At 42.6% G+C, this 27,440-nt stretch overlaps 3 protein-coding genes and 2 long non-coding RNA genes across 9 annotated transcripts in view; 4 read left to right on the top strand and 1 right to left on the bottom strand.

Annotated features, from left to right (window-relative positions):
* Positions 1 to 13,679, top strand: part of LOC133847618 (zinc finger CCCH domain-containing protein 13) — a 41,635-nt gene extending 27,956 nt beyond the window's left edge. For both annotated transcript variants that reach the window (XM_062282783.1, XM_062282782.1), the window contains 2 exons: positions 8,665 to 9,178; positions 10,080 to 13,679. In XM_062282783.1, the coding sequence (XP_062138767.1) occupies positions 8,665 to 9,178; positions 10,080 to 13,072 (3,507 nt within the window). In that variant the 3' untranslated portion in view covers positions 13,073 to 13,679. The remainder of the gene's footprint in view (positions 1 to 8,664; positions 9,179 to 10,079) is intronic.
* On the top strand, positions 9,205 to 10,071 carry LOC133847620 (uncharacterized). The gene is made up of 3 exons (XR_009895180.1): positions 9,205 to 9,246; positions 9,508 to 9,630; positions 9,911 to 10,071. It is a non-coding gene; the product is annotated as an uncharacterized LOC133847620 (long non-coding RNA).
* A 1,386-nt stretch (positions 13,680 to 15,065) lies between the features above and the next one.
* Positions 15,066 to 17,283, top strand: LOC133847256 (nose resistant to fluoxetine protein 6-like). Its single transcript, XM_062282163.1, has 4 exons — positions 15,066 to 15,270; positions 15,324 to 16,038; positions 16,099 to 17,041; positions 17,121 to 17,283. Exons 1-4 carry the CDS (start codon positions 15,081 to 15,083, stop codon positions 17,271 to 17,273), a joined length of 2,001 nt encoding a protein of 666 aa, XP_062138147.1. The 5' UTR covers positions 15,066 to 15,080; the 3' UTR covers positions 17,274 to 17,283.
* A 1,232-nt stretch (positions 17,284 to 18,515) lies between these two features.
* Positions 18,516 to 19,139, bottom strand: LOC133848407 (uncharacterized). Of its 2 annotated transcripts, none has more exons than XR_009895259.1 (3): positions 18,924 to 19,121; positions 18,763 to 18,840; positions 18,516 to 18,669 (listed from the first exon to the last, which is right to left on the bottom strand). It is a non-coding gene; the product is annotated as an uncharacterized LOC133848407 (long non-coding RNA). The 2 variants fall into 2 exon arrangements; XR_009895260.1 differs by having other exon boundaries at positions 18,611 to 18,716; positions 18,924 to 19,139.
* Positions 19,140 to 20,870: 1,731 nt separating this feature from the next.
* LOC133847255 (O-acyltransferase like protein-like) lies at positions 20,871 to 27,382 on the top strand. Of its 3 annotated transcripts, none has more exons than XM_062282159.1 (5): positions 20,871 to 21,063; positions 25,168 to 25,376; positions 25,430 to 26,147; positions 26,208 to 27,150; positions 27,230 to 27,382. In XM_062282159.1, the coding sequence occupies exons 2-5, from the start codon at positions 25,187 to 25,189 to the stop codon at positions 27,380 to 27,382; spliced, it is 2,004 nt and encodes a 667-aa protein (XP_062138143.1). In that variant the 5' UTR covers positions 20,871 to 21,063; positions 25,168 to 25,186. The 3 variants fall into 3 exon arrangements, with proteins under 3 accessions (XP_062138143.1, XP_062138144.1, XP_062138145.1); XM_062282160.1 differs by lacking the exon at positions 20,871 to 21,063 and adding an exon at positions 22,603 to 22,695; XM_062282161.1 differs by lacking the exon at positions 20,871 to 21,063 and having other exon boundaries at positions 25,152 to 25,376.
* Positions 27,383 to 27,440: the final 58 nt, after the last annotated feature.

Below are 27,440 nucleotides of genomic sequence, written 5' to 3'. Positions count from 1 at the left end.
TTCTTTCAATAATAATGATTGATTCCTCAGAATGGATTCAATGGAAAATTTTCCTTATATGACTTTTGATTGAATTACTATTCAATGAATTATGATAAACTATTCTTTGGCTTGCTTTGCAAGTGGGTGGCTGATGAAAGCCGCATAGCCTTGTGGTGTTAGGGTAGTGCGTGGTATCAACGCCACTGGGCAGTCGACAGGGCCAGCAACAAAGCCAAGCTAAGCTAAGCTAAGCCAAGTCAAGTAACAGCAACAAGCAACAAGCAACAAGTAACAGCAACAAAACAACAAGCAACCAGTTGTGGCTGCTTTAAAGCTCATTCGAAAGTTACGGGGAGTCGATGTTGTTGTTGTTGTTGTTGCTGTTGTTGTTGTTGCCGCAGAAACAAGCAGCGCTGCATCGAATGCTGTGGCTGTGGCTGTGCCTGCCGCTAGATCAGTTGCCGCCGAGCGAGCGCCGAGAGCAGTCAAAAGAAACTCGTTACTCGCAACGGGTTCGCTCTTAGCCAAGCTAAATCAAAAGAGACCCGAGAGACAAGTTAGGCTCGAAACAAATAAACAGAAAACCAAACTGAAACTTCGTTTCGTTTCGTTTAGATTCGATTCGATTCGATCAATCGCTCGATTATTGACATTAACTTGATCTGAATTTAGTTGATCTTTGTTTTAACGGTTTTAATCCATCGTCAACTCTATCGCTCTCGCTCTCTCTCTCGCACTTGCACTCGCACTCGCACTCGTTCTCTCGCTCTACCCTCGTGGCTGTGTTTTGTGTGTGTTTGATTTGATTTCAATTCTTTTTTTTTCTTGTGTCCATTTGTGTTGTTATTGTTGAATTTGCGTTTTTCTTTTCTGTGTTTTTTTTTGCCTTCTTTCTTTCGTTTTGTGGGTTTCCTACGCTCGCCGCGCCGCGCCCCCGCACGCCTGTGATTTAGTTAATCTCGGTCTCACACATACACACACACACATTCGCACACACACACACACACACACACTCGCATCACTTGCCCCGCATTTGTTTAAGTCTTAGTTTTTAGCTTAGTAATTAACTTAAATTCATTAAAAACAACGCGAAGAAAAGAGTGAAAAAGCAACAACAACAACCACCACAGCAGCAGCAGCAACAACAACAACAACTAATACTACTGCAGCAGCAACCACAACACAACATAAAAAGCAGCAACAGTTTTGGTGCGTGGGGAGCTAAACGATTGGCCAACGGCAACGCTCAATTTGCTTAATTATCCAGGTGCGAATATGCGAATATTATGAATATACATATATATATGTGAATATATATATGTTATGTTATATCTGTTATATATGTATATCTGTGAATACGAGTGGCGATTGCATAACTTGCTGCAGCTATAACGAACAACTTGGGCAACCATTTGAATATAGTATAGAAAGACTTAGGCAACGAACTTGCAAACGCACTTCACTTAATTGAAAGACTTAGGCGACGAACTTGCGCATTTCATCGACAAAAGACTTAGGCAACGAACTTGCACATTTCATTGCAAAAATAAAGACCTAGGCAACGAACTTGCATTGAATGACTTAGACAACAAACTGGGATATGGCATAAAGACTTAGGCGACGAACTTGCATATTTCATTAAAGACTTAGGCGACAAACTTGCACAGTGCATTGACAAAGACTTAGGCAACGAACTTACACATTTCATTGAAAAAGACTTGGATAACAAACTGCATAAGGCATAAAGACTTAGGCGACGAACTTGTGCAAAAAAAACAACGACTTGAAGCACGAACTTGTGCAGAACACATGCAGTGTATTCTGTATTAAATGAAAAGACTTAGACAACGAACTTGACGACGACGAAAGACTTAGGAAGCGAACGTGAATTGTCGATTTACTTAGCAGCAACAAAGACTTAGACAACGAACTGGACTATGCTAAGCGGAAACTGAAAAAAGCTGAAACTGAAGAAAAACAAAAACGAACTGGACTAAAAGACTTGAGCGACGAACTTGAGGACGCTCACTAGATGAAAAGACTTAGGCAACGAACTTGTATGTACATACGTGTTAACTGCGCGACTCGAAACTCCATTTGAAAGTTCTGTGGCAAGTCAATAAATGTGGCGAGAACTTAGAAGGCACCCCCCGCTGTACCCCCTATTTGACCCCTCCCCAAGCAGCTCTTTGTGGTCCATGCAGAGAGAGAGAGAGAGAGAGAGAGACAGAGGTACTTAGGAGCACGTCTTTAAACCGGTAGTTGGCAATTACCCAGCCAGCAAAAGGTTGTGTACCACCACACAGCAGATGATGTTGAACCAGGCATACACACACACACGTACACATGGACACCTTGAGACCTGTTCTGAGCCCAGTTTAATCAATAGCTGCTGCTGCTCCTTGGCTTGGCTTCGAGACTTGGCTCGACTTCGGATTCTAGGCGTGTCTGCAGCAGGTCCATGAACCTAACTACCACACACTCTCGCACACACACACACACACACACGTACTGAGTGCCGCGCAGTTGGAGTTTTGTCTATGCAAGAGAGACCACAAAAAAAAAAAACAGAAACAGAAACAGAAAAAAAAACATTTATAGTATGTTGGAATTTCGAATTTGAATTTCAGTTTGAATTTTGTGTACTTCTTGTCTTACAGCCCAGCTGCAAGCAGCTCGCTGTGTGTGCGTGTGTGTGTGTGTGTGTGTGTACTTGATGCCTTGGAAACTTGTTTTTTGTAGCTGTAGCTGTAGCTGTGCCCACATTGACTTGGGTCGCACTCTAATCAGCAAATGCCAATCAGCACAGCGCCAACTCCACGCCGGCCGCTGAATCTGAATCTCGACTTCGACTTCGACTTCGAGTCTGTCTCAGTCTCTGGACACAGTCCAGCTCCCCAAGCTGCATTTGCGTTGGCGTTGGCGTCGACGGTGTCGCACACACTAACTGAATTACAATAACAACACTAATAATAATAATAATCATAATAATAATAATGATAAAAATAATAATCGATCGCTGTGGCTATGCTCTCTCTCTCTCTCTCTCTCTCTCTCTGGAGGTTGAGCAACTCCCAAGGCAAACTGGTCTGCGAATATCAACGCACAAAAGACAAAAACGCCAGCCAGCGTCAGCCAATTCAGTAACTTTTGTGGCTGACCAGAGCCCAACACACAACTCCAACTGAAGATAGACAAGCAAATACCTTAAGAATTTAAAAAATCGAATATCCAATTCTAACCGAAAAGTAACTAGGAAATACGAATTCAATTTGTCTGCAAATTGAGCTACAATAAAAAAAAAACAAACGTGCTAGAATCAAGAATAAAATCTTGAATCAAGATTATATGATGATTTATTCAATTAAGTTTATTCTTTTATCAGATCTTAACATTCTTGAAGATAGATTTGAATCGTACAATGGAAATTTAGCATAAAAATCTTGATTTCCGATTTTTTCAACCTAAAAATCGTTTTTATCAAGATTTTCAATCTAGATTTTTGAAATTTCATATTGAAATATCGCCAAAAACACATGATATTTATAATATCGTAATGTAAATCCTAACTATCTCATTGAACTGAGTAACTACAAAAGCTAGAGCTATGAAATTTGGCATGAAGATATATTAATGACTATTTATTTGTAATATATTGAAGACCCTTTATAATATCATAAAGTAAACCTCAACTGTCCGATTGAACTCAGAAACTAGGAAAGCTAGACCTATGAAACTTGGGATGAAGTTACTCTAATGCATATTAAGTTTTAATATGTTAAAACCTATACATAATATCATAGATTGATACTTAACTATCCCATTGAACTCAGTAACTACAAAAGCTAAAGCTATGAAATTTTGGATGAAGTTACTTAAGTGATTCTTTATTTGTAATATACTAAAGAGTTCCTATAATATCATATAAATCCGCCTTAACTGTCCCATTGAACTCAGCTACTATGGACACTTTAGCTACAAAACTTCATATTTATTTCGTATACTTAAAAGTATAAAAAAATAATAAAATACAATTTAAGTATTGAAATTTCTTAAATAAACAAAAAGCAGTCAAAGTTATTTGATTTAAATTTCTGCTAATACTGCCAGCAGTGAATGATTAAAAACTAGGCATAGAGTTAATTACACAATTAAATAAACTGATGAACAAGCCAACAAATTTGCCAGCGAAAGAGTCAAAGTTAATGGTCTGCAAAAGCAGCAAAATATATTTAAATAAAAGTAGCTAAGAAAACACATGTTAACATATAATTAAAGGCTGGCAAATTAATGGATTATGTGTCTGTGTTTATTGCGTTGTCCAAAGTAAAGCATAAACTGAACAATTAACCTAGAACTTGATTGCAAGATGTGTAATGGAAATTAGGCCCCAAATTGGGCAGAGCAAGAAAAAGTAGAGCTCGAAGCTTGGCTGCATATAATTAAGTGGTGGAAAATGCACTCGCTGTGCATGCCCATTTGCCCTGATTATAGAGGGTATGGGCAACAATCGAAAACCACAAATCAGCAGCTTGGCTCATTTCTCTTTTCTGTTCGTTTTTGGCCACTTGGCATGCTAGCAGCAAACACAGCAAGCAGCAGCAATTCATTTGAATACCTTCAAGCGGGCCAAAATCGTCGCTCGAATTGAAAATTATGCCCACAGACTGTCTGTGTGTGTGTGTGTATGCGTCGTGTCTGATTTTTTTAGTTCGATCTTAACTCCACTTTATACAACACACACTCGACTCCAACTTGAGGTTAGTTTTGTTTTTTTTTGCTTTTTCTTGCGTTGGCATTCGACCAACAACTGAATGATTATTGACAAAAACACAAGACAAGAAAAACATACATAAAAATTGAAACGGTTTTTGGCATTTTTGGCCAATGACAAATCTCTTGACAATGTACCCAATGAATACCCTCAAAAAAACGAATAAAAACACATCCACACACACACACACGCACGCTAAACAACTCTGCGTCATCCACAACGTCATCACGCCAGAGATTATAATAATAATAATAGCCATAAACATTTATCATGATCTTCATTGGCGCCAGAGTCATAGCAGAAGTCTCTCCCCACTCTCAGTCTCTCGCCTCCGTCTTTCTATTTTTGTCTTCGTCTTTGATTCAACAACATTTGCTGTAAAGCCAAAGATCTCTTTAACACATATACCCTGTAATCACAGAGAGCAGCACAAAGGTTGAACCAACTCTATTCTTCTCTGTGTTCCGCTTGGTTCATCCATTGAATTTGTTATGCTAAATAGACAAATCCGTTTCTATAGCGCTCAGATGTTCCCCATTGAACTCAGCAACTACAAAAGCTAGCGCTATCAAATTTTGTCTACAGATTTCTTATATTATTTAAAACTCTATTGTGCTAAGATCTGATTCGAAACTATAATAAAAAAAGAAATATATATTGTCAGTTATTTTTGACCTTGAAAACCTTGAAAACTATTTCAAACTTCTAGTTTAATTAAATGAAACACAAATATCTGAAAGCATGTCAAATTATTATGCTAAATTTATTGAGCTTTGAAGTCACTCTACTAAATGGTTGAATATTTATTGTATCATAAAATAAATCCTAACTGTCCCATTGAACTCAGTAACTAGGAAAGCGAGAGTTATGAAATTTTGGAAGAAGTTTCTTTAGTGATTATTTATTTATAATATATTAAAGACTTCTTATATTATTATAATATAAACCTTTACTGCCCCATTGAACTCAGTAACTAGGAAAGCGAAAGCTTTGAAATTTGTCATGAAGTTACTCTAATGCATATTAAGTTTTAATATGTTAAAGACTATTCATACTATCATAGATTAAATCTTAACTATCTTATTGAACTCAGTAACTACAAAAGCTAGAACTATGAAATTTGGTATGACGTTACGTTAGGGATTATTTATTTGTAATAGACTGAAGACCACTTATAATATCGTAAAATAAACCTTAACTGTCCCATTGAACTCAGTAACTACAGAAGCTAAAGCTATGAAATTTTGGATAAAGTTACTCCAATTTATATTTATTTGTAATATGCTAAAAGTATGTTAATATCATAGAGTAAATTCGAACTATCCCATTGAGCTCATTAACTACAAAAGCTAGAACTATGAAATTTGGTCTAAAGATACTTTTATCTATATAAATTATAAATATATTAAAGATAATGTATACTATCCTAACATAAATCATAACTGTTCCATTTAACTCAGAAATTCTCGAAGCTAAGCTTACACAATTCAACACGCAGCTTAGCTATATCATAAATAGTCAAATAATGTTAATAATAAAAAAGGGAATTTAATAATAGAGATTTATTTGTTATATTTAGGGAATTTGCTAAGTCTTTCAACTAAATTTCCAGCATATCTCAAAGTCAGCTGCTAAGATGTTTGTCGCTATAATTTTAATGGCTGTTTTGTCAGCTTTTGATTATTTTTGTTTTGTCTACGAACGAATTCGTGTTCATCGATCGTTCATTGAGCAGTCAAATTTACAGCAGAGCGCCTGTGGCCAATGCGAAGATGCTGCTCCAAAAGTCGAGAGGCGGAGACGGCGACGGGGGCGGGGGAGTGGCTGACAGTCAGGCAGGCAAGTGGAGGAGGTGAAACAAAAAATTCAAGCTGTTGTTATGGCTGACATTCAAGTTTTTCGAGCTACGAAAAAACAAAAACAAAAAAAAAAAAAAAAACACTTTCTACGCGCGTTACCGTTAAACAAGGTCGCCAACCACGATGACGACGGCGACGACAACAAGTTATATATGTATGTGTGTGTGTGTGTGTGTGTTTATAAGCGAGTGGAATCTGCCAAGTGGTCATCCACTGGTCAGCTTCAGCCTGTCCAGCGATGCGTGCATTTTGCTTGTCATCCACTGGGGAGAAGGGAAGGGTAGGGAAGGGGAACGAGAGTTGTCTGCTGACCTTGAGCTAACGTTTGTTCAGCTCAGCTGCTGCTGTCGCATTCTTACCGTTATTTCGTAGCATTCCATTGCAAAATCTGAAATCGCAACGCGGTTTAGTTTGAAGCTTCTCTGTCTTGCTCTGAATACCATCCAAAGCTTAGCTACCTCTCTCTTTCTCTCTCTCTCTCTCGCTCGGTCTCTTCCACTCTTTTACGGTTTTCAGCTTGCAGCAATTGCAACCGAGAAGCATCGACCATGTCGATGATGCAATGTGATCACCATCACTCACTCACTCACTCACTCACAAAACGCTCACACGCTTTGGTAAATACGATTAGCATATGTCTCGACGGGACAACGAGAATGAGATCGAATTCTGTTAGCACTTCTTCTTGCCTCTTTCTCAGTTCTCACTTCACAGTTGCCTCATCGAGATGAGGTAACAGCTTTTGTGTGGCGCGTGGTTCCTTTGGCATTTCGCTAAACATTTAGTTTGTTTTCACAATTGCTTTCTTCCAAGAAAGTAATCCAAAAACTCTTCATAACTCAATCTCTAGATTGACGGAAGTTCCTCAATAAAGTACGAAAATTTATCTATTTATTTCAGCATTTCATTTTCTTAGAAATTTCAACGTATTTCTACTGTGATTTATTGACAGTAATTTCACATGATAAAATTCAACTTTATAAGTTTAAAAAAGGTTTCTTATCTAAATTATTTATTCACAGTTCACTTGTAATTAACATTACAAATATATCTTATGTTTACAGTTAGCTTTTAATTAAAATGAATAAGCTAACTAACTTATTTTTAAGAGGCGCTGGCTGCTTAGAGCATCGGCCCCAAAGAAAGTTGTTTCTTTCGTACCTGCTTTGTTGCTTGTTTGTATATTTTGAACGTAATAGTATATCGATATATTTTCGGTATGTTATTGTATTTTTGGTATTTTTAAAAGTATATCGATATAGTATATCGATACACTATATCGATATACCAAATAAAACCAGCGGTATATTTTAGTATTTGAATGAAAGTATATTGTGAACGTTATAGTATATCGATATACCAAAAGCGTGCCTTATATTTTAGTATTTTTGGTATTTTAATAAAAGTATATATTTAGCGTTATAGTATGTCGATATACCAAATATAGTCTACGGTATTTTTTCGTATTAATTGGTATCAGTATATCGATATACCATACATAGTCTTTAGTATATATGAGTATTTTTCAGTATATTCATTTTATGGGATACACTAGACTGTAGTTTTCTGGCTTCTTTATTATACAAAGTAATGAATTAAAAATTCCCGTGGAGAACCTCTATTCAGCGGACACTATCTATGCTACCCTCATACATATTTAACTCTTTTGGGAGAACATTGTTGTTCCAACCACAATGCTGCAACCGAATGTGTCCGTCTAATAGACATTTGGCTGTTTTATATAGGATAATATAGATTGAACTAGACTTTTGGATATTATGTAAGCACTGAATATAACTAGGCAGCAGAGAGCAAACCTATACAACTTCAACTTCAATGGGGGGAACACCCCCATGAAGATCTTTTAAATATTATGAACCTATACAACTTCAACATAAACTGCTTCCCCCTAAAAGATCTTTTGAATACTATGAACCTATACAACTTAAACTTGAAACTGTTTTCCCCGAGAACATCCCCAGAGAGAGTTAAAGAATCGTAACGCCAACCGAAATGTCAACTAACCCATTTCCCTTTTCACTTACGCAGACGTACGTGAAGGCAGTGCGCGAGGGTGTCAAGGATCTAGAGGCGGTGCTCTGCTCCCCGGAGAGTCAGCAGCAATTGGTGGCGCTCGGACCGCAGTTGGTGGCGAACACAAGTGCGTCGCGCAAAACCATCGACTCGGAGGACACACAAAAACGTTGTCTGGCCCAAGAGGACGGCACTTTGGTAACGGAGAGCAAACGCACCACCGAACACGAGCTCATACTTGAAGGCGACGAAGCGGAAGACGAACAGGAAGCAACGGGCAATGCACAGTTGAGCACAAAGGCACAAAACGCGACGGTGACAGCGAGCCAAAGGTATTTCAAGCAACGCGACGAGCAGCATGTCGATCTGCTAGACAGCGACGGCAAACTGGTGGCCACCGAGATGCGCTACGCGGCGGAGACAACGCAAATGGACAAGGATGGCTCGCTGGAGCGTCCGGGCGACTGGGACAGTCTCTCCGATCGCATGCGCAAGCTGCGACGCACCCAGCAACAGCAACAACAGAAGGGTAAGTCCGAAGGTGTTGAAAAGTGGGAGGAGGTTGAAAAGTGTGAGGAGGTTGAAAAGTGCGAGGAGGTCGAAAAGTTCGAAGAGGACGAAAAGCCCGCTAGTATGAAGAAGATGAAAAGTCCCAAGAGGTGGAAAAGTCCAAGGAGGTGGTGAAGTCTGAAGCTGTTGAAAAGTCCGAAGATGGCGAAAACTCCGAGGAGGTCGAAAAGTCCCAAGATAAGTCTAAGGAGGTCGAGAAGTGCGTGGAGAAGGAGAAGGGGCGTAAATTATGAAGAGTTTGAAAAGTCCTAAGTTGTGGAAAAGCCTGGAGAGGTGGAAAAATAACAGGTCGAAATGTCAGAGAAGGTAAAAAAGTCCGAAGGGGGTGTAAAGTATGAAGAGGTTGAAAAATCCTAAGACGTGAAATCCGAAAAGGTCCAAAAGTAATAGGAGGTCGAAAAGTTACAGGAAGTATGAAGAGGTTGAAAAGTCGGAAGAGGTCGAAAAGTGCGAGTAATGACGAAAAGTCCGAAGAGGGACTAAAGTCACAAGTATGAAGAGATTCAAAAGAGGTAGAAAAGTTCGAAAAGTCCGAGGAGGGCTAAATGTCCAAAGGGGGCATAAAGTATGAAGAGTTTGAAAAGTCTTAAGAGGTGGAAAAATCAGACGAGGTCCAAAAGTAAGAGGAGGTCGAAAAGTCCGAGGAGGGCAAAAGGTCCGAAGGGAGCGTAAAGTCTGCAAGTATGAATAGGTTGAAAAGTCCGAAGAGGTCGAAAAGTGCGAGGAATGACGAAGAGTCCGAAGAGGGAGAAAAGTCCGCAAGTATGTTCGAGGAACTCGAAAAATCCAAGCAGGCCGCAAAACAGAAAAGTACTCAAAATCTTTTGGACAAATATTAATAGGGTTTCATTTTTCCACAGAGGTGGCACTGCTGGCGGATCGCAAAGATGCGCTGACCAAGCGACCCCTGGACTTTGATCGCGAGGAGGAGACGCGCAAGGGCGAGACCATGAAATGGCTGGAGTCGCACTTTGGCAGCGAGTCGACAGCATCGAACGATTCCCGCGATGACGAGGCAACGCGGGACGTGGACGCGGATGTGGAGCCCACGAAGAAGAGCTACTTCAATGTGACGATCAAGTCGCAGAGTCAACTGCCAGTGGGCGGTCACAATGCAACTGTGCCGCTCACCCACACTTTGCCACGCAGCGCCGAACGAGAACGGGAGCGCGAAAGGGAACGCGATCGGGAGCGGGAGAGGGAGCGCGATAGAGAGCGAGAACGCGAAAGGGAACGCTTGCCCAGTACACTCGATCGCAAGTATCTGAAGGATCCCGGGTTGGCGGGACGAGGCGGGAAGTTCTATCAGGGCATCTCGAACTGGGCGGAACGTCAGGAACCCGCCTCGAATGTCAATCACTTTTCGTCGCAGGCATTTCGTGAGGATCTCCAGGAGACCATACGTCGCAACGGGCTGAAGAAGAAGCTGAGTGGAGGAGGTGGAGCTCCGCCCGATGTGGTGGCAGCCACAGCGAACGATAGCTATGTGAGTCGTGAGGATATACTGCAGCAGAAGCGTCAGAGCTTGTCCTCGCAATTCCTGGCGCGTTCCACACGCGGCTCACGCGATGCCCTCGACGATTTGGATGCCATACCGGGTCTGGGACTCGGCCCAGCCCCAGGACCCGCAGCTGGTCGCGTTCCCGTTGCGGCTACTTATGCTCCGCGAGCTGTTGAGGAGCCCTCGCATAAGCGTGTTGCCTACGGACATGCACACGGACACGGACGTAGCAGCAGCAATCCCATCATCAATGGCCATGCACCGTCCAATAACAACAACAACAATGTGGGACGGGGAAAGAGCTACGAGCGGGGCAGCGAACAGTTTGCGCCGAGCAGCAGCAGCAACAGCAATCTGGGGCGACCCACAGTGCCGCAGCGTCGACGTGCCATCGAAAAGAAGCTCGGAGAGCTGCAGCATGGCTCGAAGGTTGTGGGAACGTCCACAACGGGAGCACAGTTGGAACCACCGCCGGATTATTCGCCGCCACCGCGCAGTCGTAGTCGGAGCTCTTCGCCGCAGGTGGATTATGTGGTAAACCGCGTCAGGCCGCCGGTTGCACCGCAGCTGGAACCGCCGTCTGGTGTGACCATGACACTGAATCGCAAGCAACAGCAACGCACACGCTTTGCACCCACCTCCAGCTATCCGCCTGCCGTCGCCGCCGTTGCACCGGTCCCGACAGCGGCCTCCTCGTTGAATGGCATGCGACCGACGGCGGCCTCTACGTCGAATCTGTCCACGCTGAGTGCCAGCAAACCGAGCAAAATGGGTCAGGTGATTGGCAACTCGTTGCGCAAGCTGGTGAGCAAAATCCGCTCGGCGAGTGCTGAGCGCAAGTTCCGCATGAAGTCTGCGGCCAGCAAGTCCCGCGAACAATCCCCGGCAGGCGGCAATCGTGGCGGGTTGGGAGAACCGGGCGCGCCCAACGGAGCAGCGGTTAATCAGACAACCTATCAGCAGTACAATGTGATCGACGGACACATCGGTGGTGTGGGCACGAACGGATTGATGCGTCACAGCAGCAACGAATCGGATGGATCGTTGAGCGATCAGCAGCGACAGCGACAGCCGCTCAAGCAGGAGACAGCGCTGCGTGGCCGCTCGGCAGATCCGCAACTCCAGCAGCAGCAGTCGCAGGAGCAATTGATAAGTCCGCGACAGCGTTACTATCTCGGTGAGGATCCCTACTCGAGCACGCTGTATGGCAAGGAGAACATCTACGAGCGCCATGGGAGTGCAGCTCAGGCGCAGGGACGCGCTCGCCAACGCTCCCTCGAGCCGCGCTACGAGCAACAGCAGCTACAGCGGGAAAGGGAACGAGAGAGGGAGAGGGAACGCGAAAGGGAACGAGAGCGCGAACGTGAGCGAGAGCAGGAGGATGAGGATGATTACTACGAGTCGCGAGCGTTGCCAGTGAGCTCGACAACGCATACGCTGGGACGCTATCAGAAGCACAGTCAACGCTTCAGCGGCTCCACACCGAACCTGAATGCGCAACAGGATTATCGCTCGGCTCAGACGTTGCCGAGGAAGCTGCACGAGTCGGGACACCAAATGCAACGACAGCAGCAGCAGCAACAGCCGCGCTACAATCAAACCACAACGCTGGAGAAGAGCAATCGTGGCATCTACAGCGTAGCACCGGCTCCAATGCGACCACAGCAACAGTCACAGCAGCAGCAACAGCAACAGCTCGATGCGGCGATTCAGGGACCTGCTAAGCCGGCGCGGACTTATGCCAAAGTGCTGAATCGCAGCAAGAGCTTCAATGTGCACGGCATGAATGGCAGCAACGATCCTAGTCCCATTTACATCGAGAAGCTGACGAGGAACAACTATAGCAATGGCTACGCCAGCAGCGGACGCCAGTTGCCCCCTGCAACGCAGTTCCAACAGCAGCAACCGCAACAATCGGAAGCGTACAAATCGAATCCGCATCTCTTTTCCAGCGGCAAGGATAATTCACTGAAGAGTGGCCTCAAAAGTCCCTCGATTGTGAATCTGATCAGTCGCAGTCAAAAGGATCTGAGCAAAATCACCGCCAACGATGAGGATCTCTATCAGGAGGACAGAAAACGCGAGCGCGAGCAACAGCAACAACTTTATATGCGGGCTCCCGATCTCTATCGTGTGATGCATGGCGGGGTTGAGGAGGATTACGCTCGATCACCCAAGTATGCGTTGCAGGCAAAGTATTCCCTGGACTCGCGCTCTCCCCCAGCCGTTGAGCTCAACAAGGACACGGCGAGCATTGTGCGGCAACAGCAGCAGCAGCATCCACAGCATCATCCACAGCAGTTGCGACGCGGCTCTGGCGCCACCATCATCGAGCTGCGCAATCGCAAGTGAAACGCAGCACAAGTCTCCACTCTCCAGTCTCCACTCTCCACAACTCTCCGCAGTTACTCGACTCTCGGCTTTAGTTTCATTTGACAAGCTGCAAATCAAAATGAAAGGCCCCAGGATACAAAATAAGCACCCAACAGCATTGCAGTCGTCATCATTATTATTATCATCATGATTATCATTATTATTATTATTATTATTTTTTGTTGCCTCTGCTGCCACACCTGACACACGCCCCTTTCTTCCATCATATTCTATATATGTGTTTTTTTTTTTGGTTTTTTTTACTAATTGTAACAACTTAATTGTAACTTTTGTTGTATAGTTAAACGTTAAATACTTGAAACTAATTAATTAATTTGCATATAATTATGAATTAATTGTCGCCTCCCCCTTCCCCTACTTACCTACTACAAACCTAATATGTACTTATATCTACTATATATATTTATATATATATGTAAAATTTCAAAAATGGGAAAAAACCAAAACAAACAAGGAGTAAAACAAACATAATTTACACATTTAATAATAATTTGCTTAATAATACAACCAATTCCAATTACAAAAATTATAATAAACAAACAACATAAAGTGCCAAAATAAATAATGCAAAAAAAAATACTGTAATTGTTTTTCATTTCTTAGAATGAAAAGGTTTTATTACTGAGTACAAAATGATTCATTTAAATTATGTTAATAGATAGGTCAAGAGACACTTAACATGCGCATATTGACAACTGTTTAAGGGATCGATTAAACAATTTTAAATTGAGAAATTAGTCAGTTGCTTTGTTGCTGTATACAATGTGTAGCAAAGTGAGTGATGAATTGGCAATTATTAATTCTATGTGCATATAAAGTAGTATGCTGATTTTCTTTTCCATTCCATTTCCTATACTAGTCTAGTCAAGCCTAATAAACCCTTTAAGCCATGTGTTTTATGTGGTCAAACCCGTTTGCATATTTAGTTGATAAGCTGGTTGCCATACTTAGAATATTAATAATAAGATGGGTTCGCATGTTGCATGACTAGTTACCACTGCCAAATTCAACTGTGCGATGCGGCTTTTATCGTGCAAACAAGATTTCGGGTGTAATAATAATTATTTTAGTCTAAAATTACCTCTGTTCGACCGACGACTTTAATTTTAGAAGTGGATTAAATACCTATAATTAGATCGGCAGTTCCAACGAATAAACAGTTCGATCCGAAGTTCAACGCGAGTAGTTCACGGCTGTCTCAAAAGTTAGAGGCGAATTCTAGTCAAAAAGTCCGTCAAGTGTATCAAACTGTGTAAAGCTAAAGGTAAAAACCGAACTCGAATTTTCAATTCTACGGATTCCAACGTCAATTTTGAAAATTAAAAGAAAAATTTTTGTGACCTTTGCTTTAAAAGACTGGACTTATCAAAGTGTGTGTTTAATCCGTTCTTATTTTTATTACACTGTGCTAATTGGAATTTAAACATAAGCCAATATAAGACTTGAAATCTTTATACATCCCTGATCTTTTATTATGAAGAGATTAGAGATTATTACTGAACCTTATACGATAGGAGAAGACTTATACTACCGTATATAAGAGATTTTAGTAGTATACAGTTTATACAAAGGAGTTTTTACAAATAGGATATTAGTAATAAGATACTACAAACTCTTATATACGAAAGTATAAATCGTACTACTAAAAAGTCTTATACTCGGAAGTGGAAAACACATAGAAGAGGTTTTGGTAATATAGTAGTAAATCTCTTCATATTATATTTCCCTTGACGTCTATTCATACTTGACTTGTTCACAAGATTTTGGAATGTTTCGTTAGCAGATTGCATTAAATGTAGCTTTAACAGTTTCTCACATCTGTTTATAAGAAGAGACATACTTAGCTATATCTAAATCGGCGGATCTCCGCTTGCTTACTCTTCATACAAAACGGACTGACTTGTCTATATCTAAATCGTCTTATATCTATCTGCTTATAAACTCTAGTTTTCTCAACTTATAAAAGATGTTGAAGCTGCTGCTGTTGCTGCCTGTGCTGGCCCAAGCACTGGACTCCAGCTTTGCAACCAGTTCGCTGCTGGAGGGTCTCACACAGCTGATGCTTAGTCCATCCAGTAATCAAACGACACGATGCGGACAAGAGCTGCTGGCGCTGCACGCAGCCTGGCAGCGACACGAAGCCTGGGCGCTCAAGGGTAAAGAAAACTTTCCACCAAATTCGAATCCACTCTAACAACTCTTCCTGCAGCCTTCGATGCATCGGGCAGCGGGTATGCCAACATATTGATGGGCGACGCACACTTTTTAGGCAGCCGCGTCACCTGCCAAGCGGTCAATCAGCTTGTGCTCAGGTATTACACATCGAAGCAGCAACATCTGCTGGACAGTCTGGCGCCCTTTGGCTTCGACTATCGCGTGGCTTATGTCAATGCCACAACGCGTTTCAAGCTCCGTTTCCTACACAGACCTCTGACGCTGATGCACATCGGACTCTGTGTGCCGCAGAGCTGTGAACGCTACGAGCTGGAACAGCTGTTGCGCCAGACACTCGCGGTGCAACCGTTGGAGCATCAGTACATGGAGCTGCAGCCTCAGTTGGTGTACACAAAGCAACCACAATTTGTGGGTCGCTTCCTTGAGAGTCGCGCCTTTCGATTGCTCATCACTCTCTTCTCGCTGGTGCTGCTGCTGACGCTGCTCAGCAATGTGCTGCCCAAGGGCTCGAGTCGTGTGCTCGACTGCTTTCATGTGCCCAGCAATTGGCAGCGTTTGTCCGACAGCAGCAAAGAGATTGCCGTCATCAATGGGCTGCGTGTGGTGGGTGCCATCTCGCTGTTGATACTCCATGTGACGTGGTACTCGTTATCGGTTAATCACACGGCGGGCACACTCAAGGCCATTACGAGCCTTTGGCTGCATCATTCCTATGTGCCGGGCATGGTCGAGATGTTCTTCACTATCAGGTGAGCTTCCGCTTCCTCTACTTTTTCCACTCGTTTAAGTTCTCTTCTCTTTCCTTTTAGTGGCTTCCTCACTGTGTCCAACTTTCTCAGCAATCGCCCCCAGCTGCAGCGCTTGGCCGAGCAGCCGCTGTCCAGCAATCTGATCGCCTACCTCAAGTCCTTGCTGCAGCGCTACTTGCGTCTGATGCCCATGCAGATTGTGCTCATGCTTCTGGTGACCGTTGCCATTAGCTACTACCGTGAGGTGTCGCTGCTGCACGTCCATGTACCACTGGATGACTACTGTGCCCAGGACTGGTGGCAGAATGTGTTGCTCATCCAGAATCTGTTCAGCACCCATTACATGTGCGCCAATTGGACTTGGTCGCTGGCCTGCGAAATGCAGTTCCATGTGCTCGCCATGCTCCTGCTTCATTTGTATGTACATCGTCCGAAGCTGGTGCGTCGTCTGGTTGTCGGCATACTGGTGGCCAATCTGGTGTATACGATTGCCTTGGTCCTCACGATGACCATTCAAATGCGCTTCGAACTTCTCTCTCGGGAGATGAACGACCATTTCTACTTTAATTCGTTTGTGCGTTTGCAGACATATGCCGTCGGCGCCGTCTATGCCCATGCCCACGTCAATGGGATGCGTGATGGAAAGACACCGCTTGACTTGGTCTTTTCGGGGCGTCTAGTGAAATCCTTGGCTGCCGCAGCCGTGTTGTGGGTAATTTGGCAAATGCAACTGGAGGCGAATGATCAAAATAAGCAGCTCATTGCTGCCGGCATCATAATGATGCGTCTCATCATTTCGCTGATTACGTTACATTTGATTTTGGCCAACTTTAGCACTGAACGTTGTTCTTTCGTCATTCGGTGGGGAAAGCAATTGCTGCAAGCAAATTGTTTTCAGTTCTTAGGCAAATTGACGTTTACGTTTTACCTGATTCATCCGTTGCTTATTATGTGTTTTAATTATGGTTTTAGCTATTTACTGCCTTCCGATTTTAGTCTTTGGGTAAGTACAACGCAAACCGTAAGCGGTTACGTTAAAATCAGTCACGTAACATAACGTTTTTTCTCTTGTTTCGTTGCAGTCCATCATTTCGATTGCGTACACAGTTATTGGCTTTGCAGTCTCCACCGTGTTGACCCTGTTCCTTGAAATTCCGTTCAATAGACTTACCCATTTGTTGATGTCTTCACTTGCCACACAACAAGCCACAGCGTCCAAGAATAAAGATAAATAAATATTCGATTAATATGGCCGTTAAGTTTACGTTATATTTTTGCGCTGGGATGCGCTCCATTTTGCGTTGCTCTTTTTTAAACAAACCAACACTGGAGAAGGGCGAAAGGTCCGAAGGGGGCGTAAAGTCCGAAGAGGTCGAAAAGTCCGAGGAATGACGAAGAGTCCGAAGAGAGAGAAGTCCGCAAGTATGTTCGAGGAACTCGAAAAATCCAAGCAGGTCGCAAAACAGAAAAGTACTCAAAATCTTTTGGACAAATATTAATAGGGTATCTTCTTTCGACAGAGGTGGCACTGCTGGCGGATCGCAAAGATGCGCTGACCAAGCGACCCCTGGACTTTGATCGCGAGGAGGAGACGCGCAAGGGTGAGACCATGAAATGGCTGGAGTCGCACTTTGGCAGCGAGTCGACAGCATCGAACGATTCCCGCGACGACGAGGCAACGCGGGACGTGGACGCGGATGTGGAGCCCACGAAGAAGAGCTACTTCAATGTGACGATCAAGTCGCAGAGTCAACTGCCAGTGGGCGGTCACAATGCAACTGTGCCGCTCACCCACACTTTGCCACGCAGCGCCGAACGAGAACGGGAGCGCGAAAGGGAACGCGATCGGGAGCGGGAGAGGGAGCGCGATAGAGAGCGAGAACGCGAAAGGGAACGCTTGCCTAGTACCCTCGATCGGAAGTATCTGAAGGATCCCGGGTTGGCGGGACGAGGCGGGAAGTTCTATCAGGGCATCTCGAACTGGGCGGAACGTCAGGAACCCGCCTCGAATGTCAATCACTTTTCGTCGCAGGCATTTCGTGAGGATCTCCAGGAGACCATTCGACGCAACGCAGCGGGCGATGTGGTGGCAGCCACAGCGAACGAAAGCTATGTGCAGCTGCAGCATGGCTTAAAGGTTGTGGGACCGTCCACAACGGGAGCACAGTTGGAACCACCGCCGGATTATTTGCCGCCACCGCGCAGTCGCAGTCGAAGCTCCTCGCCACAGGTTGATTATGTGGTAAATCGCACCACCCAGCTATCCGCCTGCCGTCGCCGCCATTGCACCGGTCCCGACAGCGCACTATGGTCCCAAATCCCGATTTGGTGGCATAAAATCGAATATTGCATCTATCGAGCTGAAACTTGGCATACTTCATTAATAGACCACTCTAAATATTTAAGCAAACAAGTAAGTTTGACCACGTCTACTCCAATGCCCATATAGACATCATGACGTATACGTGAAATTTTATTTAAATTTTTTTTTTAATTTATTGCTCTCTTTTTTGTCGTCACTCAGTGTACATTCATCTATTTGACCAAATACAAGTTCAACCAGCGCGGAAGAGTGGCGCCCGCTGTCCATCCACACGTCCAGCAACGTGGCGTGACAGAATTCAAGCACATCTAAATAATTAAAGCATCGGAAAAGCCGCAAAAAGCCGCAAACCAAACTATTATTAAAATTTAATATAAAGTGTCTACTATTGTTTCACATACATTAAACAACGCACAAATACGCAGAACACCTTTTTTTCCTCTACAGAAGACGAACACTTTTGTCAGCTTTTTGATTTCCTTGGACAACACAAAACAGTACAAATATATAACGTTAAACAAATTACCACACAAACTGTGTTTATTATTCGTAATTTACATACCTCCAACTTCAATATCCATTTTAAATAATAGAAAAATATTGTTTAGCTTAGATTTGCCAAGCGCTCAAAGTTATTAAAAATTTCCCGCCAATTTTGTCACAAAAATCAGCTGCTCAATCACCTGACTTTAAACATCTGTAAAAATTGCAAAGTTGCATTTTTGACAAAAATATTTATTGATACTTTCTATCTAGGGTATCTAGTTTAAATATATAAAAAAAAAATTCAGATTTTCTTCCATGAAATGTTGGACCTTATGCCACCAAATCGGGATTTGGGACCATAGTGCAGCGGCAGGGGACAGCGCTGCGTGGCCGCTCGGCAGATCCGCAACTCCAGCAGCAGCAGTCGCAGGAGCAGTTTATAAGTCCGCGACAGCGTTACTATCTCTTTACTATCCCATTTGAAACAAACTTGATCTGCGTGCAACATAACAAATGCTGTCGGACAAAAATTATAGCTCTATCTCTTATAGTCTCTGAGATCTAGGTGTTCATACGGACAGACGGACAGACTGACGGACATGGCTAGATTGTCTCGGCTGTTGACGCTGATCAACAATATACATACTTTATAGGGTCGGAGATGCCTCCTTCTACCTGTTACATACATTTCCTGCTGGCACAAAGTTGTAATGCCCTTCTACTCTATGGGTAGCGGGTAAAAATTATAATAAACAAACAAGTGCCAAAATAAATAATGCAAAAAAAATACTGTGTATGTTTTTAATTTCTTAGAAAGAAAAGGTTTTATTATTGTGTACAAAATGATTCATAAAAGTTAATGGATAGGTCAAGAGACACTTAACATGCGCATATTACCGATGGTTTAAGGGTTAGATTAAACAAGTGTCAATAGAGAGATTAGTCAGTTGCTTTGTTGCTCTATACAATGTGTAGAAAAGTGAGTGATGAATTGGAAATTCTTAATTCTAGGTAGGTTTTCTTTTGCATTCCAAGTTACGTACTAGATATTCTAAACATTTTCCAGCATTGTAAAGCGGAACTCATTACATTTGTGTATAATGTAATGCATTGGTTTTTAAAGACCAAAAATTTATTTTCTGGACGATCTAATGCATTACTTCCCATTATTATATTATTAATAATAAGATTAAGTTATGTACCAAATATTGTAAGCATTAGCCAGCATTGCAGAGTGGAACATATTCAAACCGCTAATACCAAGTGGAACCTCTTACTTTTTTGGACGATGTAATGCCTTGGTTAGTCATAGTTTCTACCACTTAAAACTGTCTTTAGAAAGGTAGTTTGTACCAACTATTTTCAGCAAGATGAATTCATAACATTTGTGGACAATGTAATGTGTTGGTTGCTATACTTTAGAAGACTAAACACTGCTTGGATACGATTCATTTTAATGTGGGTTAAATCGGATTTAAGTTAGTAGAACTCATTATATTTCTGTACGACTAGAAAATACCTTCACATTGTAGAAGCCATTACATTTGTTAACGATGTAATGCATGAGTTGTCTTACTTATATCAATACGAATAAGATTAAGTTACATACTAAATAATATAAACATTGTCCATACATAACATACATTCATAGCAAGTGGAACCCATCACATTTGTGGATAATGTAATGCATTGGATTGCGACACTTTATACGACATTACACTACTGGGGTTGCTGTTATATTTAATGCGATTACACTATCGCATTCACGACAAATTAACGGTTATCTTGAAACTTGACTGCACGTACAATGTATGGCATTATAAATATTGCAAATTGTAGCAATATAAGTAAAATTTGATAAGCAAAAAATAATTCACAACACTAGAGTTCAATTCATTTTTATAGAGCATTTGCAAGTTGTAATCACCATCGCTTCTGTACTTTATTTTATATTATTTTCGATGCACAATGACAGTCGAAATAGTTCGCGTCAAATAAACAGTCTCTCTCGATCGTCGAGCAATTCAAGTGGGTCAGTTGCCATAGAACCTTAGGATCAGAATGTTATGGGTCGACCTATTCAAATTGCATTTAAAGTGGTACTAAAACTAAACGAAATAAAATGATTATCTCGTCTGGAAGCTAAGCCCAGCACTCGACTGCGACCAGTATTTGATCGACGTTTTACCCGCGAAGTTCATAAAACAAAAATACAAGTAAGAAAACTTACAATGCATTTTTTGTTTCGAAACGTGTGTGAACGAAAGCATCAAGCATCAATACCAAATTAATATTTGCCAAAAAACCGAACTTAAATAAGATGTAAATCAAAGTCTCGTTTAACCGGTCATCCCCAATGTTTTTTTTTTTTTGTGTATCCAAACTGACGTGTGTATAAATTTATATGATCGTTATATTCAACATAATAATTAAATTAATATTATTTACTATTATAAACAACCCAACATACAATTTAAATATAAAATTGGTAAACAGTTAAAAGTTTTATATGGTTTGCGACAGCAAAACCCAATTTGGGTTTATATGCTCCATGCTTAGGTGTCACTGCCAAATTCAATTGTGAAATAGGCTTTTTATGGGGCAAACAAGAGTTCGCTTTTAATAATCCATTAATTATGCTATTTATACCCGTTAAACATAGGGTAGAAGGGTATTATAACTTTGTGTCGGCAGGAAATGTATGTAACAGGTAGATGGAGGCATCTCCGACCCTATAAAGTAAATATATTCTTGATCAGCGTCAACAGCCGAGACGATCTAGCCATGTCCGTCTGTGTGTCTGTCCGTCCGTCCGTATGAAACACTCGATCTCAGAGACAATAAGAGATAGAGCTATAATTTTTTTTTCGACAGCTTTTATTATTATGTTTGCACGCAGATCAAGTTTGTTTCAAATGCCACGCCCACTTCCGCCCCAGCAAACCAAAAAAATCGAATATCAAGCGTAATTTTAAAGCTAGAGTTGGTTTTGCTGCTTTTTACTTGCACTGCAGTGAAAATAACATAAACTGAAACAATTTTGAAAATAAGTGAATGTTATTCTTAAAGCTCTAGATAAGCACTATGTATATTTAGAGCAAAGATTGATTTTAGGAACTTGATCTGTTTTCCGATAAAATATATAATTTCGTTCATTTTTTTGGTTTTGCGTACGAATTGGTTAATTTTTGCAATTATCACAAGAGAAAACAAAACAGAAAGAAAATTCCCAAAACCATTCTTAGCTCTAATTAAAGTACTTATCTAGAGCTATAAAAATAAACTTTTCTTATTTTCAATATTGTTTCAGTTTATGTTATTTTCAATGTAAAGAGTCTCGCACGGGACAAATTCCGTTATGGAATTACCCATATACAATATTTACTATAGTAGTTGCGATCAGATAAAAATTGTCGAAGTTATTAAAGAAATACTTTTGTATAGGCAAAAACGCCTACTTACTAGGGGTCTTAGTTGCTTTGGCTGACAATCTGGTATATTGTGCCGTCTATGGTATATTTTGAATGCGGTACTATATCGATATACCAAATATATCATTTGGTATATCTTCAGCATTTCGCAGTATATTTCTATATTTCTTTTATTCAAAATGGGTAGCGGGTATCTCACAGTCGAGTACACTCGACTGTGGCTTTCTTACTTGTTTCAAAATAACTCTGATCCACCCACGACTTTATGGATTAAACACCTATACTTTGATCAACAGTTTCAACGAATAAACAGTTCTATCCGATGTTCAATGCGAGTAGTTCGCGGTTGTCTCAAAAGTTAGAGGCGAATCCTAGTCAAAAAGTCCGTCAAGTGTATCAAACAGTGTAAAGCTAAAAGTAAAAACCGAACTCGAATTTTCAATTTCATGGATTCCAAAGTCAATTTTTTAAAAAAAATTTGTTATGTGTTCTTTTAAAACGGTCAATTATCCTTATTGTCCTTTGCTTTTAAAGACTGAACTGTTCAATATAATCCGTTCTTACTTTTATTACGCGGTGTTAATAGGAATTTAGAGATAAGATAAGCTTTATGCCTTCTTAAAAAGTTTTAGTAATAGAAGACTTGAAATCTTTATACTTCCCTGATCTTGTATTACAGAAGACCTTGAAGGGGAAGGATATGAAGAGACTAGTAATAGAAAGCTCCTTCTAAATTGTTCTTACACAATATTACTGAACCTTATACATAAGATAGGAGAAGACTTATACTACCGTATATGAGAGATTTTAGTAGTATACAGTTTATATAAAAGGGTTTGTACAAATAGGATATTAATAATAAGATACTACAAACTCCTATATATGGATGTATAAATAATATACTACCAAAAAATCTTATACTCTGAAGTATAAATCATATATTACTAAAAAAATCTTATACTCGGAAGTAGAAACCGCATAGAGATTTTGGTATAATATATTTCCCTTCATTCCGATTTTTACTTTTAGTAATATAAGACTTTGGTCCTGGACAGCAAACTGTCATGGAAGCTCAATGTGTTAGAAAGGGTGAAGAAGGCCACCGGAGCCTTGTACATGGCGAAAAAGATGCTTAGTTGCACTTGGGGCCTCTCTCCTAATCTAATGCGGTGGATATACATCTCAGTTGTTCATCCTATCCTCACCTACGGTGTTCTAGTGTGGTGGCAGGCCACGGAAAAAAGGACGTACCTATCCATCATGGAAAGGACACAGCGTCAAGCGCTACTGTGTATCACAGGCGCTCTCACGTCGACGCCAACTAAAGCCCTCGAGGTAATAGCTGGTGTCGAACCGTTAAACCTATACGCGCAATCCATAGCCGCAAAATCGTCCCTACGGATTGCCGCAACTGGCAATCTGGGTCTGCTAGGCTATGGTCACAGCGCCATTGGTAGGGAGACTAGTAGAGACTTGGACTATACTATCCCCCTTACCAGTACTGACCATATTAACACAATATTCTTGGAACCGGGCCGCTGGCGGGAAGGGTTATGCTGTCCCGAAGCCCTCAACCTCTTCCCCGACGGGTCGAAGATGGATGATGGTGTCGGAGCGGCCGTATACTGCCCAGACCCGGTCTCCAAACAATCCTATAAACTCCCAGACCATTCCAGCATCTTCCAGGCGGAAGTTTTTGCCATTGGCAAGGCTGCCGAATTGGCTCGGGCTTTACAGCGTAATCACACCTCTATTAACATCTTTGTTGACAGCCAGGCTGCAATAAGATCAATGCACTCTGATGTGGTCAAGTCCAAAGTTGTCCTGGACAGCAGAAGAGCAATAGAGTCGCTGAACGCATCTGCGGTCGTGCGTATCTATTGGATCCCAAGCCACCAGGGCATCGATGGCAACGAGTTCGCAGACACTCTCGCCAAAGAGGGAGTGGGGCTCGATGTCGGTAACATGTGCAATGTTCCGATATCCCTGCGAAGTCTAGGCAGTGAAATTGAGGTGCGCTCTAGACTTCAGTGGGACGCGAGCTGGCGTAATGCCAACTCGTGCAAAACTGCAAGGCCTCTACTAACAAAAACTTAACCAAATACGTCATGCAGCTTTCAAGGAAAGACTGCAGGCTAATGCTAGGCATTTTAACTGGTCACTGTCTGTCAGCTGTCCATGCTGTAAAGCTGGGCATCACGAACAGTGATCAGTGCAGGAAATGCAACGAACCCAGGGTTAAGGAAACACTTGAGCATCTTCTCTGTAGATGCCCAGCGTTATCCCGACTCCGGCTGAAATACCTTAATTCGCCGTGACACAACGATCTTCGGGACGTTTCACGGCTACCTCCTAGGATGCTGCTGGCTTTTGCCAAAAACGCATCCATACTGTGTGACTTCTGAGACGATGATACGCTACCGGTACAGCTACGGACCTCCACTGGTCTATGCTTTGCCCCGTACAGGGGCAGCCGGTTCCACCTAACCTAACCTAATATAAGACTTTAAATCTGTATACATATATACTTCCCTAATCTTGTATTACAGAAGGCTTTGAAGGGGAAGGATATGAAGAGATTTAATTTCCCTTAAATAATATTACTGAACCTTATCTTATATTATTAAAGCCTGTTTTATACGAAAGTATAAATCGTATACTACTAAAAAGTCTTATACTCGGAGGTAGAAACCGCATAGAAGAGGTTTTGATAATATAGTAATAAATCTTCTTATATTTCCCTTGACGCCAAGTCATACTTGACTTGTTCCCACGATTTTGGAATGTTTCGTTAGAAGATTGCATTAAATGCAGCTCAGTTTCTCATACAAAACGGACTGACTTGTCTATATCTAAATCGTCTTATGTCTATCTGCTTATAAACTCTAGTTTACTCAACTTATAAAAGATGTTGAAGCTGCTGCTGTTGCTGCCTGTGCTGGCCCAAGCACTGGACTCCAGCTTTGCAACCAGCTCGCTGCTGGAGGGTCTCACACAGCTGATGCTTAGTCCATCGAACAATCAAACGACGCGATGCGGACAAGAGCTGCTGGCGCTGCACGCAGCCTGGCAGCGACACGAAGCCTGGGCGCTCAAGGGTAAAGAAAACTTTCCACCAAATTCGAATCCACTCTAACAACTCTTCCTGCAGCCTTCGATGCATCGGGCAGCGGGTATGCCAACATATTGATGGGCGACGCACACTTTTTAGGCAGCCGCGTCACCTGCCAAGCGGTCAATCAGCTTGTGCTCAGGTATTACACATCGAAGCAGCAACATCTGCTGGACAGTCTGGCGCCCTTTGGCTTCGACTATCGCGTGGCTTATGTCAATGCCACAACGCGTTTCAAGCTCCGTTTCCTACACAGACCTCTGACGCTGATGCACATCGGACTCTGTGTGCCGCAGAGCTGTGAACGCGACGAGCTGGAACAGCTGTTGCGCCAGACACTCGCGGTGCAACCGTTGGAGCATCAGTACATGGAGCTGCAGCCTCAGTTGGTGTACACAAAGCAACCACAATTTGTGGGTCGCTTCCTTGAGAGTCGCGCCTTTCGATTGCTCATCACTCTCTTCTCGCTGGTGCTGCTGCTGACGCTGCTCAGCAATGTTCTGCCCAAGGGCTGGAGTCGTGTGCTCGACTGCTTTCATGTGCCCAGCAATTGGCAGCGTTTGTCCGACAGCAGCAAAGAGATTGCCGTCATCAATGGGCTGCGTGTGGTGGGCGCCATCTCGCTTTTGATACTCCATGTGACGTGGTACTCGGTCACGTCGGTTAATCAAACGGCGGGCATGCTCGAGGGCATTGCGAACCTTTGGATGAATCATCCCTATGTGGCGTCCATGCTCGAAGTGTTCTTCACTATCAGGTGAGCTTCCGTTTCCTCTACTTTTTCCACTCGTTTAAGTTCTCTTCTCTTTCCTTTTAGTGGCTTCCTCACTGTGTCCAACTTTCTCAGCAATCGCGCCCAGCTGCAGCGCTTGGCCGAGCAGCCGCTGTCCAGCAATCTGATCGCCTACCTCAAGTCCTTGCTGCAGCGCTACTTGCGTCTGATGCCCATGCAGATTGTGCTCATGCTTCTAGTGACCGTTGCCATTAGCTACTACCGTGAGGTGTCGCTGCTGCACATCCAGGAGCCACTGGATGACTACTGTGCCCAGAGCTGGTGGAAGAATGCATTCCTCATACAGAATCTGTTCAACACCGATTACTTGTGCGCCAATTGGACCTGGTCGCTGGCCTGCGAGATGCAATTCCATGTACTCGCCATGCTCCTGCTCCATTTGTATGTGCATCGTCCGAAGCTGGTGCGTCGTCTCGTTGTCGGCATACTGGTGGCCAATCTGATGTATACGCTTGCCTTCATCATGACGTTGGGCGTACAACTGCGCTTTGAAAATATCTATGCTCAGCTGACCGAAGGTTTCTACTTTAACCCGTTGGTGCGTTTGCAGACTTATGCCGTAGGCGCCATCTATGCCCATGCCCACGTCAATGGGATGCGTGATGGAAAGACACCGCTTGACTTGGTCTTTCCGGGGCGTCTAGTGAAATCCTTGGCTGCCGCAGCCGTGTTGTGGGTGATTTGGCAATTGCAACTGGAGGCGAATAATCTGAATGGGTATCTCATTGGCACCGCTATCGTAATAGTACGTCTTGTCTATTCGCTGATTACGTTACATTTGATTTTGGCCAATTTTAGCACTGAACGTTGTTCTTTCGTCATTCGGTGGGGATCGAAATTGCTGCAAGCAAATTGTTTTCAGTTCTTAGGCAAATTGACGTTTACGTTTTACCTGATTCATCCGTTGCTTATTATGTGTTTTAATTATGGTTTTAGCTATTTACTGCCTTCCGATTTTAGTCTTTGGGTAAGTACAACGCAAACCGTAAGTAGTTACGTTAAAATCAGTCACGTAACATAACGTTTTTTCTCTTTTTTCGTTGCAGTCCATCATTTCGATTGCGTACACAGTTATTTGCTTTGTAATGTCCACCGTGTTGACGCTGTTCCTTGAAATTCCGTTCATTAGACTTACCCATTTGTTGATGTCTTCACTTGCCACACAACAAGCTCCAGCGTCCAAGAATAAAGATAAATAAATACTCGATTAATATAGCCGTTAAGTTTACGTTATATTTTTGCGCTCGGCTGCGCTCT

This window comes from Drosophila sulfurigaster, chromosome X, assembly GCF_023558435.1.
Source record: "Drosophila sulfurigaster albostrigata strain 15112-1811.04 chromosome X, ASM2355843v2, whole genome shotgun sequence".
NCBI classification, from domain to species: domain Eukaryota; kingdom Metazoa; phylum Arthropoda; class Insecta; order Diptera; family Drosophilidae; genus Drosophila; species Drosophila sulfurigaster.
Note: the sequence above shows the minus strand (reverse complement) of the source record. Positions and strands in the feature narration are given on the sequence as shown.

Coding starts and splice junctions, on each gene's coding strand:
- LOC133847256 (XM_062282163.1), top strand. CDS start 15,081: ATGTTGAAGCTGCTGCTGTTGCTGCCTGTGCTGGCCCAAGCACTGGAC. Junction 16,039..16,098: donor GAGATGTTCTTCACTATCAG/GTGAGCTTCCGC, acceptor CTTTCCTTTTAG/TGGCTTCCTCACTGTGTCCA. Junction 17,042..17,120: donor CTTCCGATTTTAGTCTTTGG/GTAAGTACAACG, acceptor GTTTCGTTGCAG/TCCATCATTTCGATTGCGTA.
- LOC133847255 (XM_062282159.1), top strand. CDS start 25,187: ATGTTGAAGCTGCTGCTGTTGCTGCCTGTGCTGGCCCAAGCACTGGAC. Junction 25,377..25,429: donor CGAAGCCTGGGCGCTCAAGG/GTAAAGAAAACT, acceptor CTCTTCCTGCAG/CCTTCGATGCATCGGGCAGC. Junction 26,148..26,207: donor GAAGTGTTCTTCACTATCAG/GTGAGCTTCCGT, acceptor CTTTCCTTTTAG/TGGCTTCCTCACTGTGTCCA.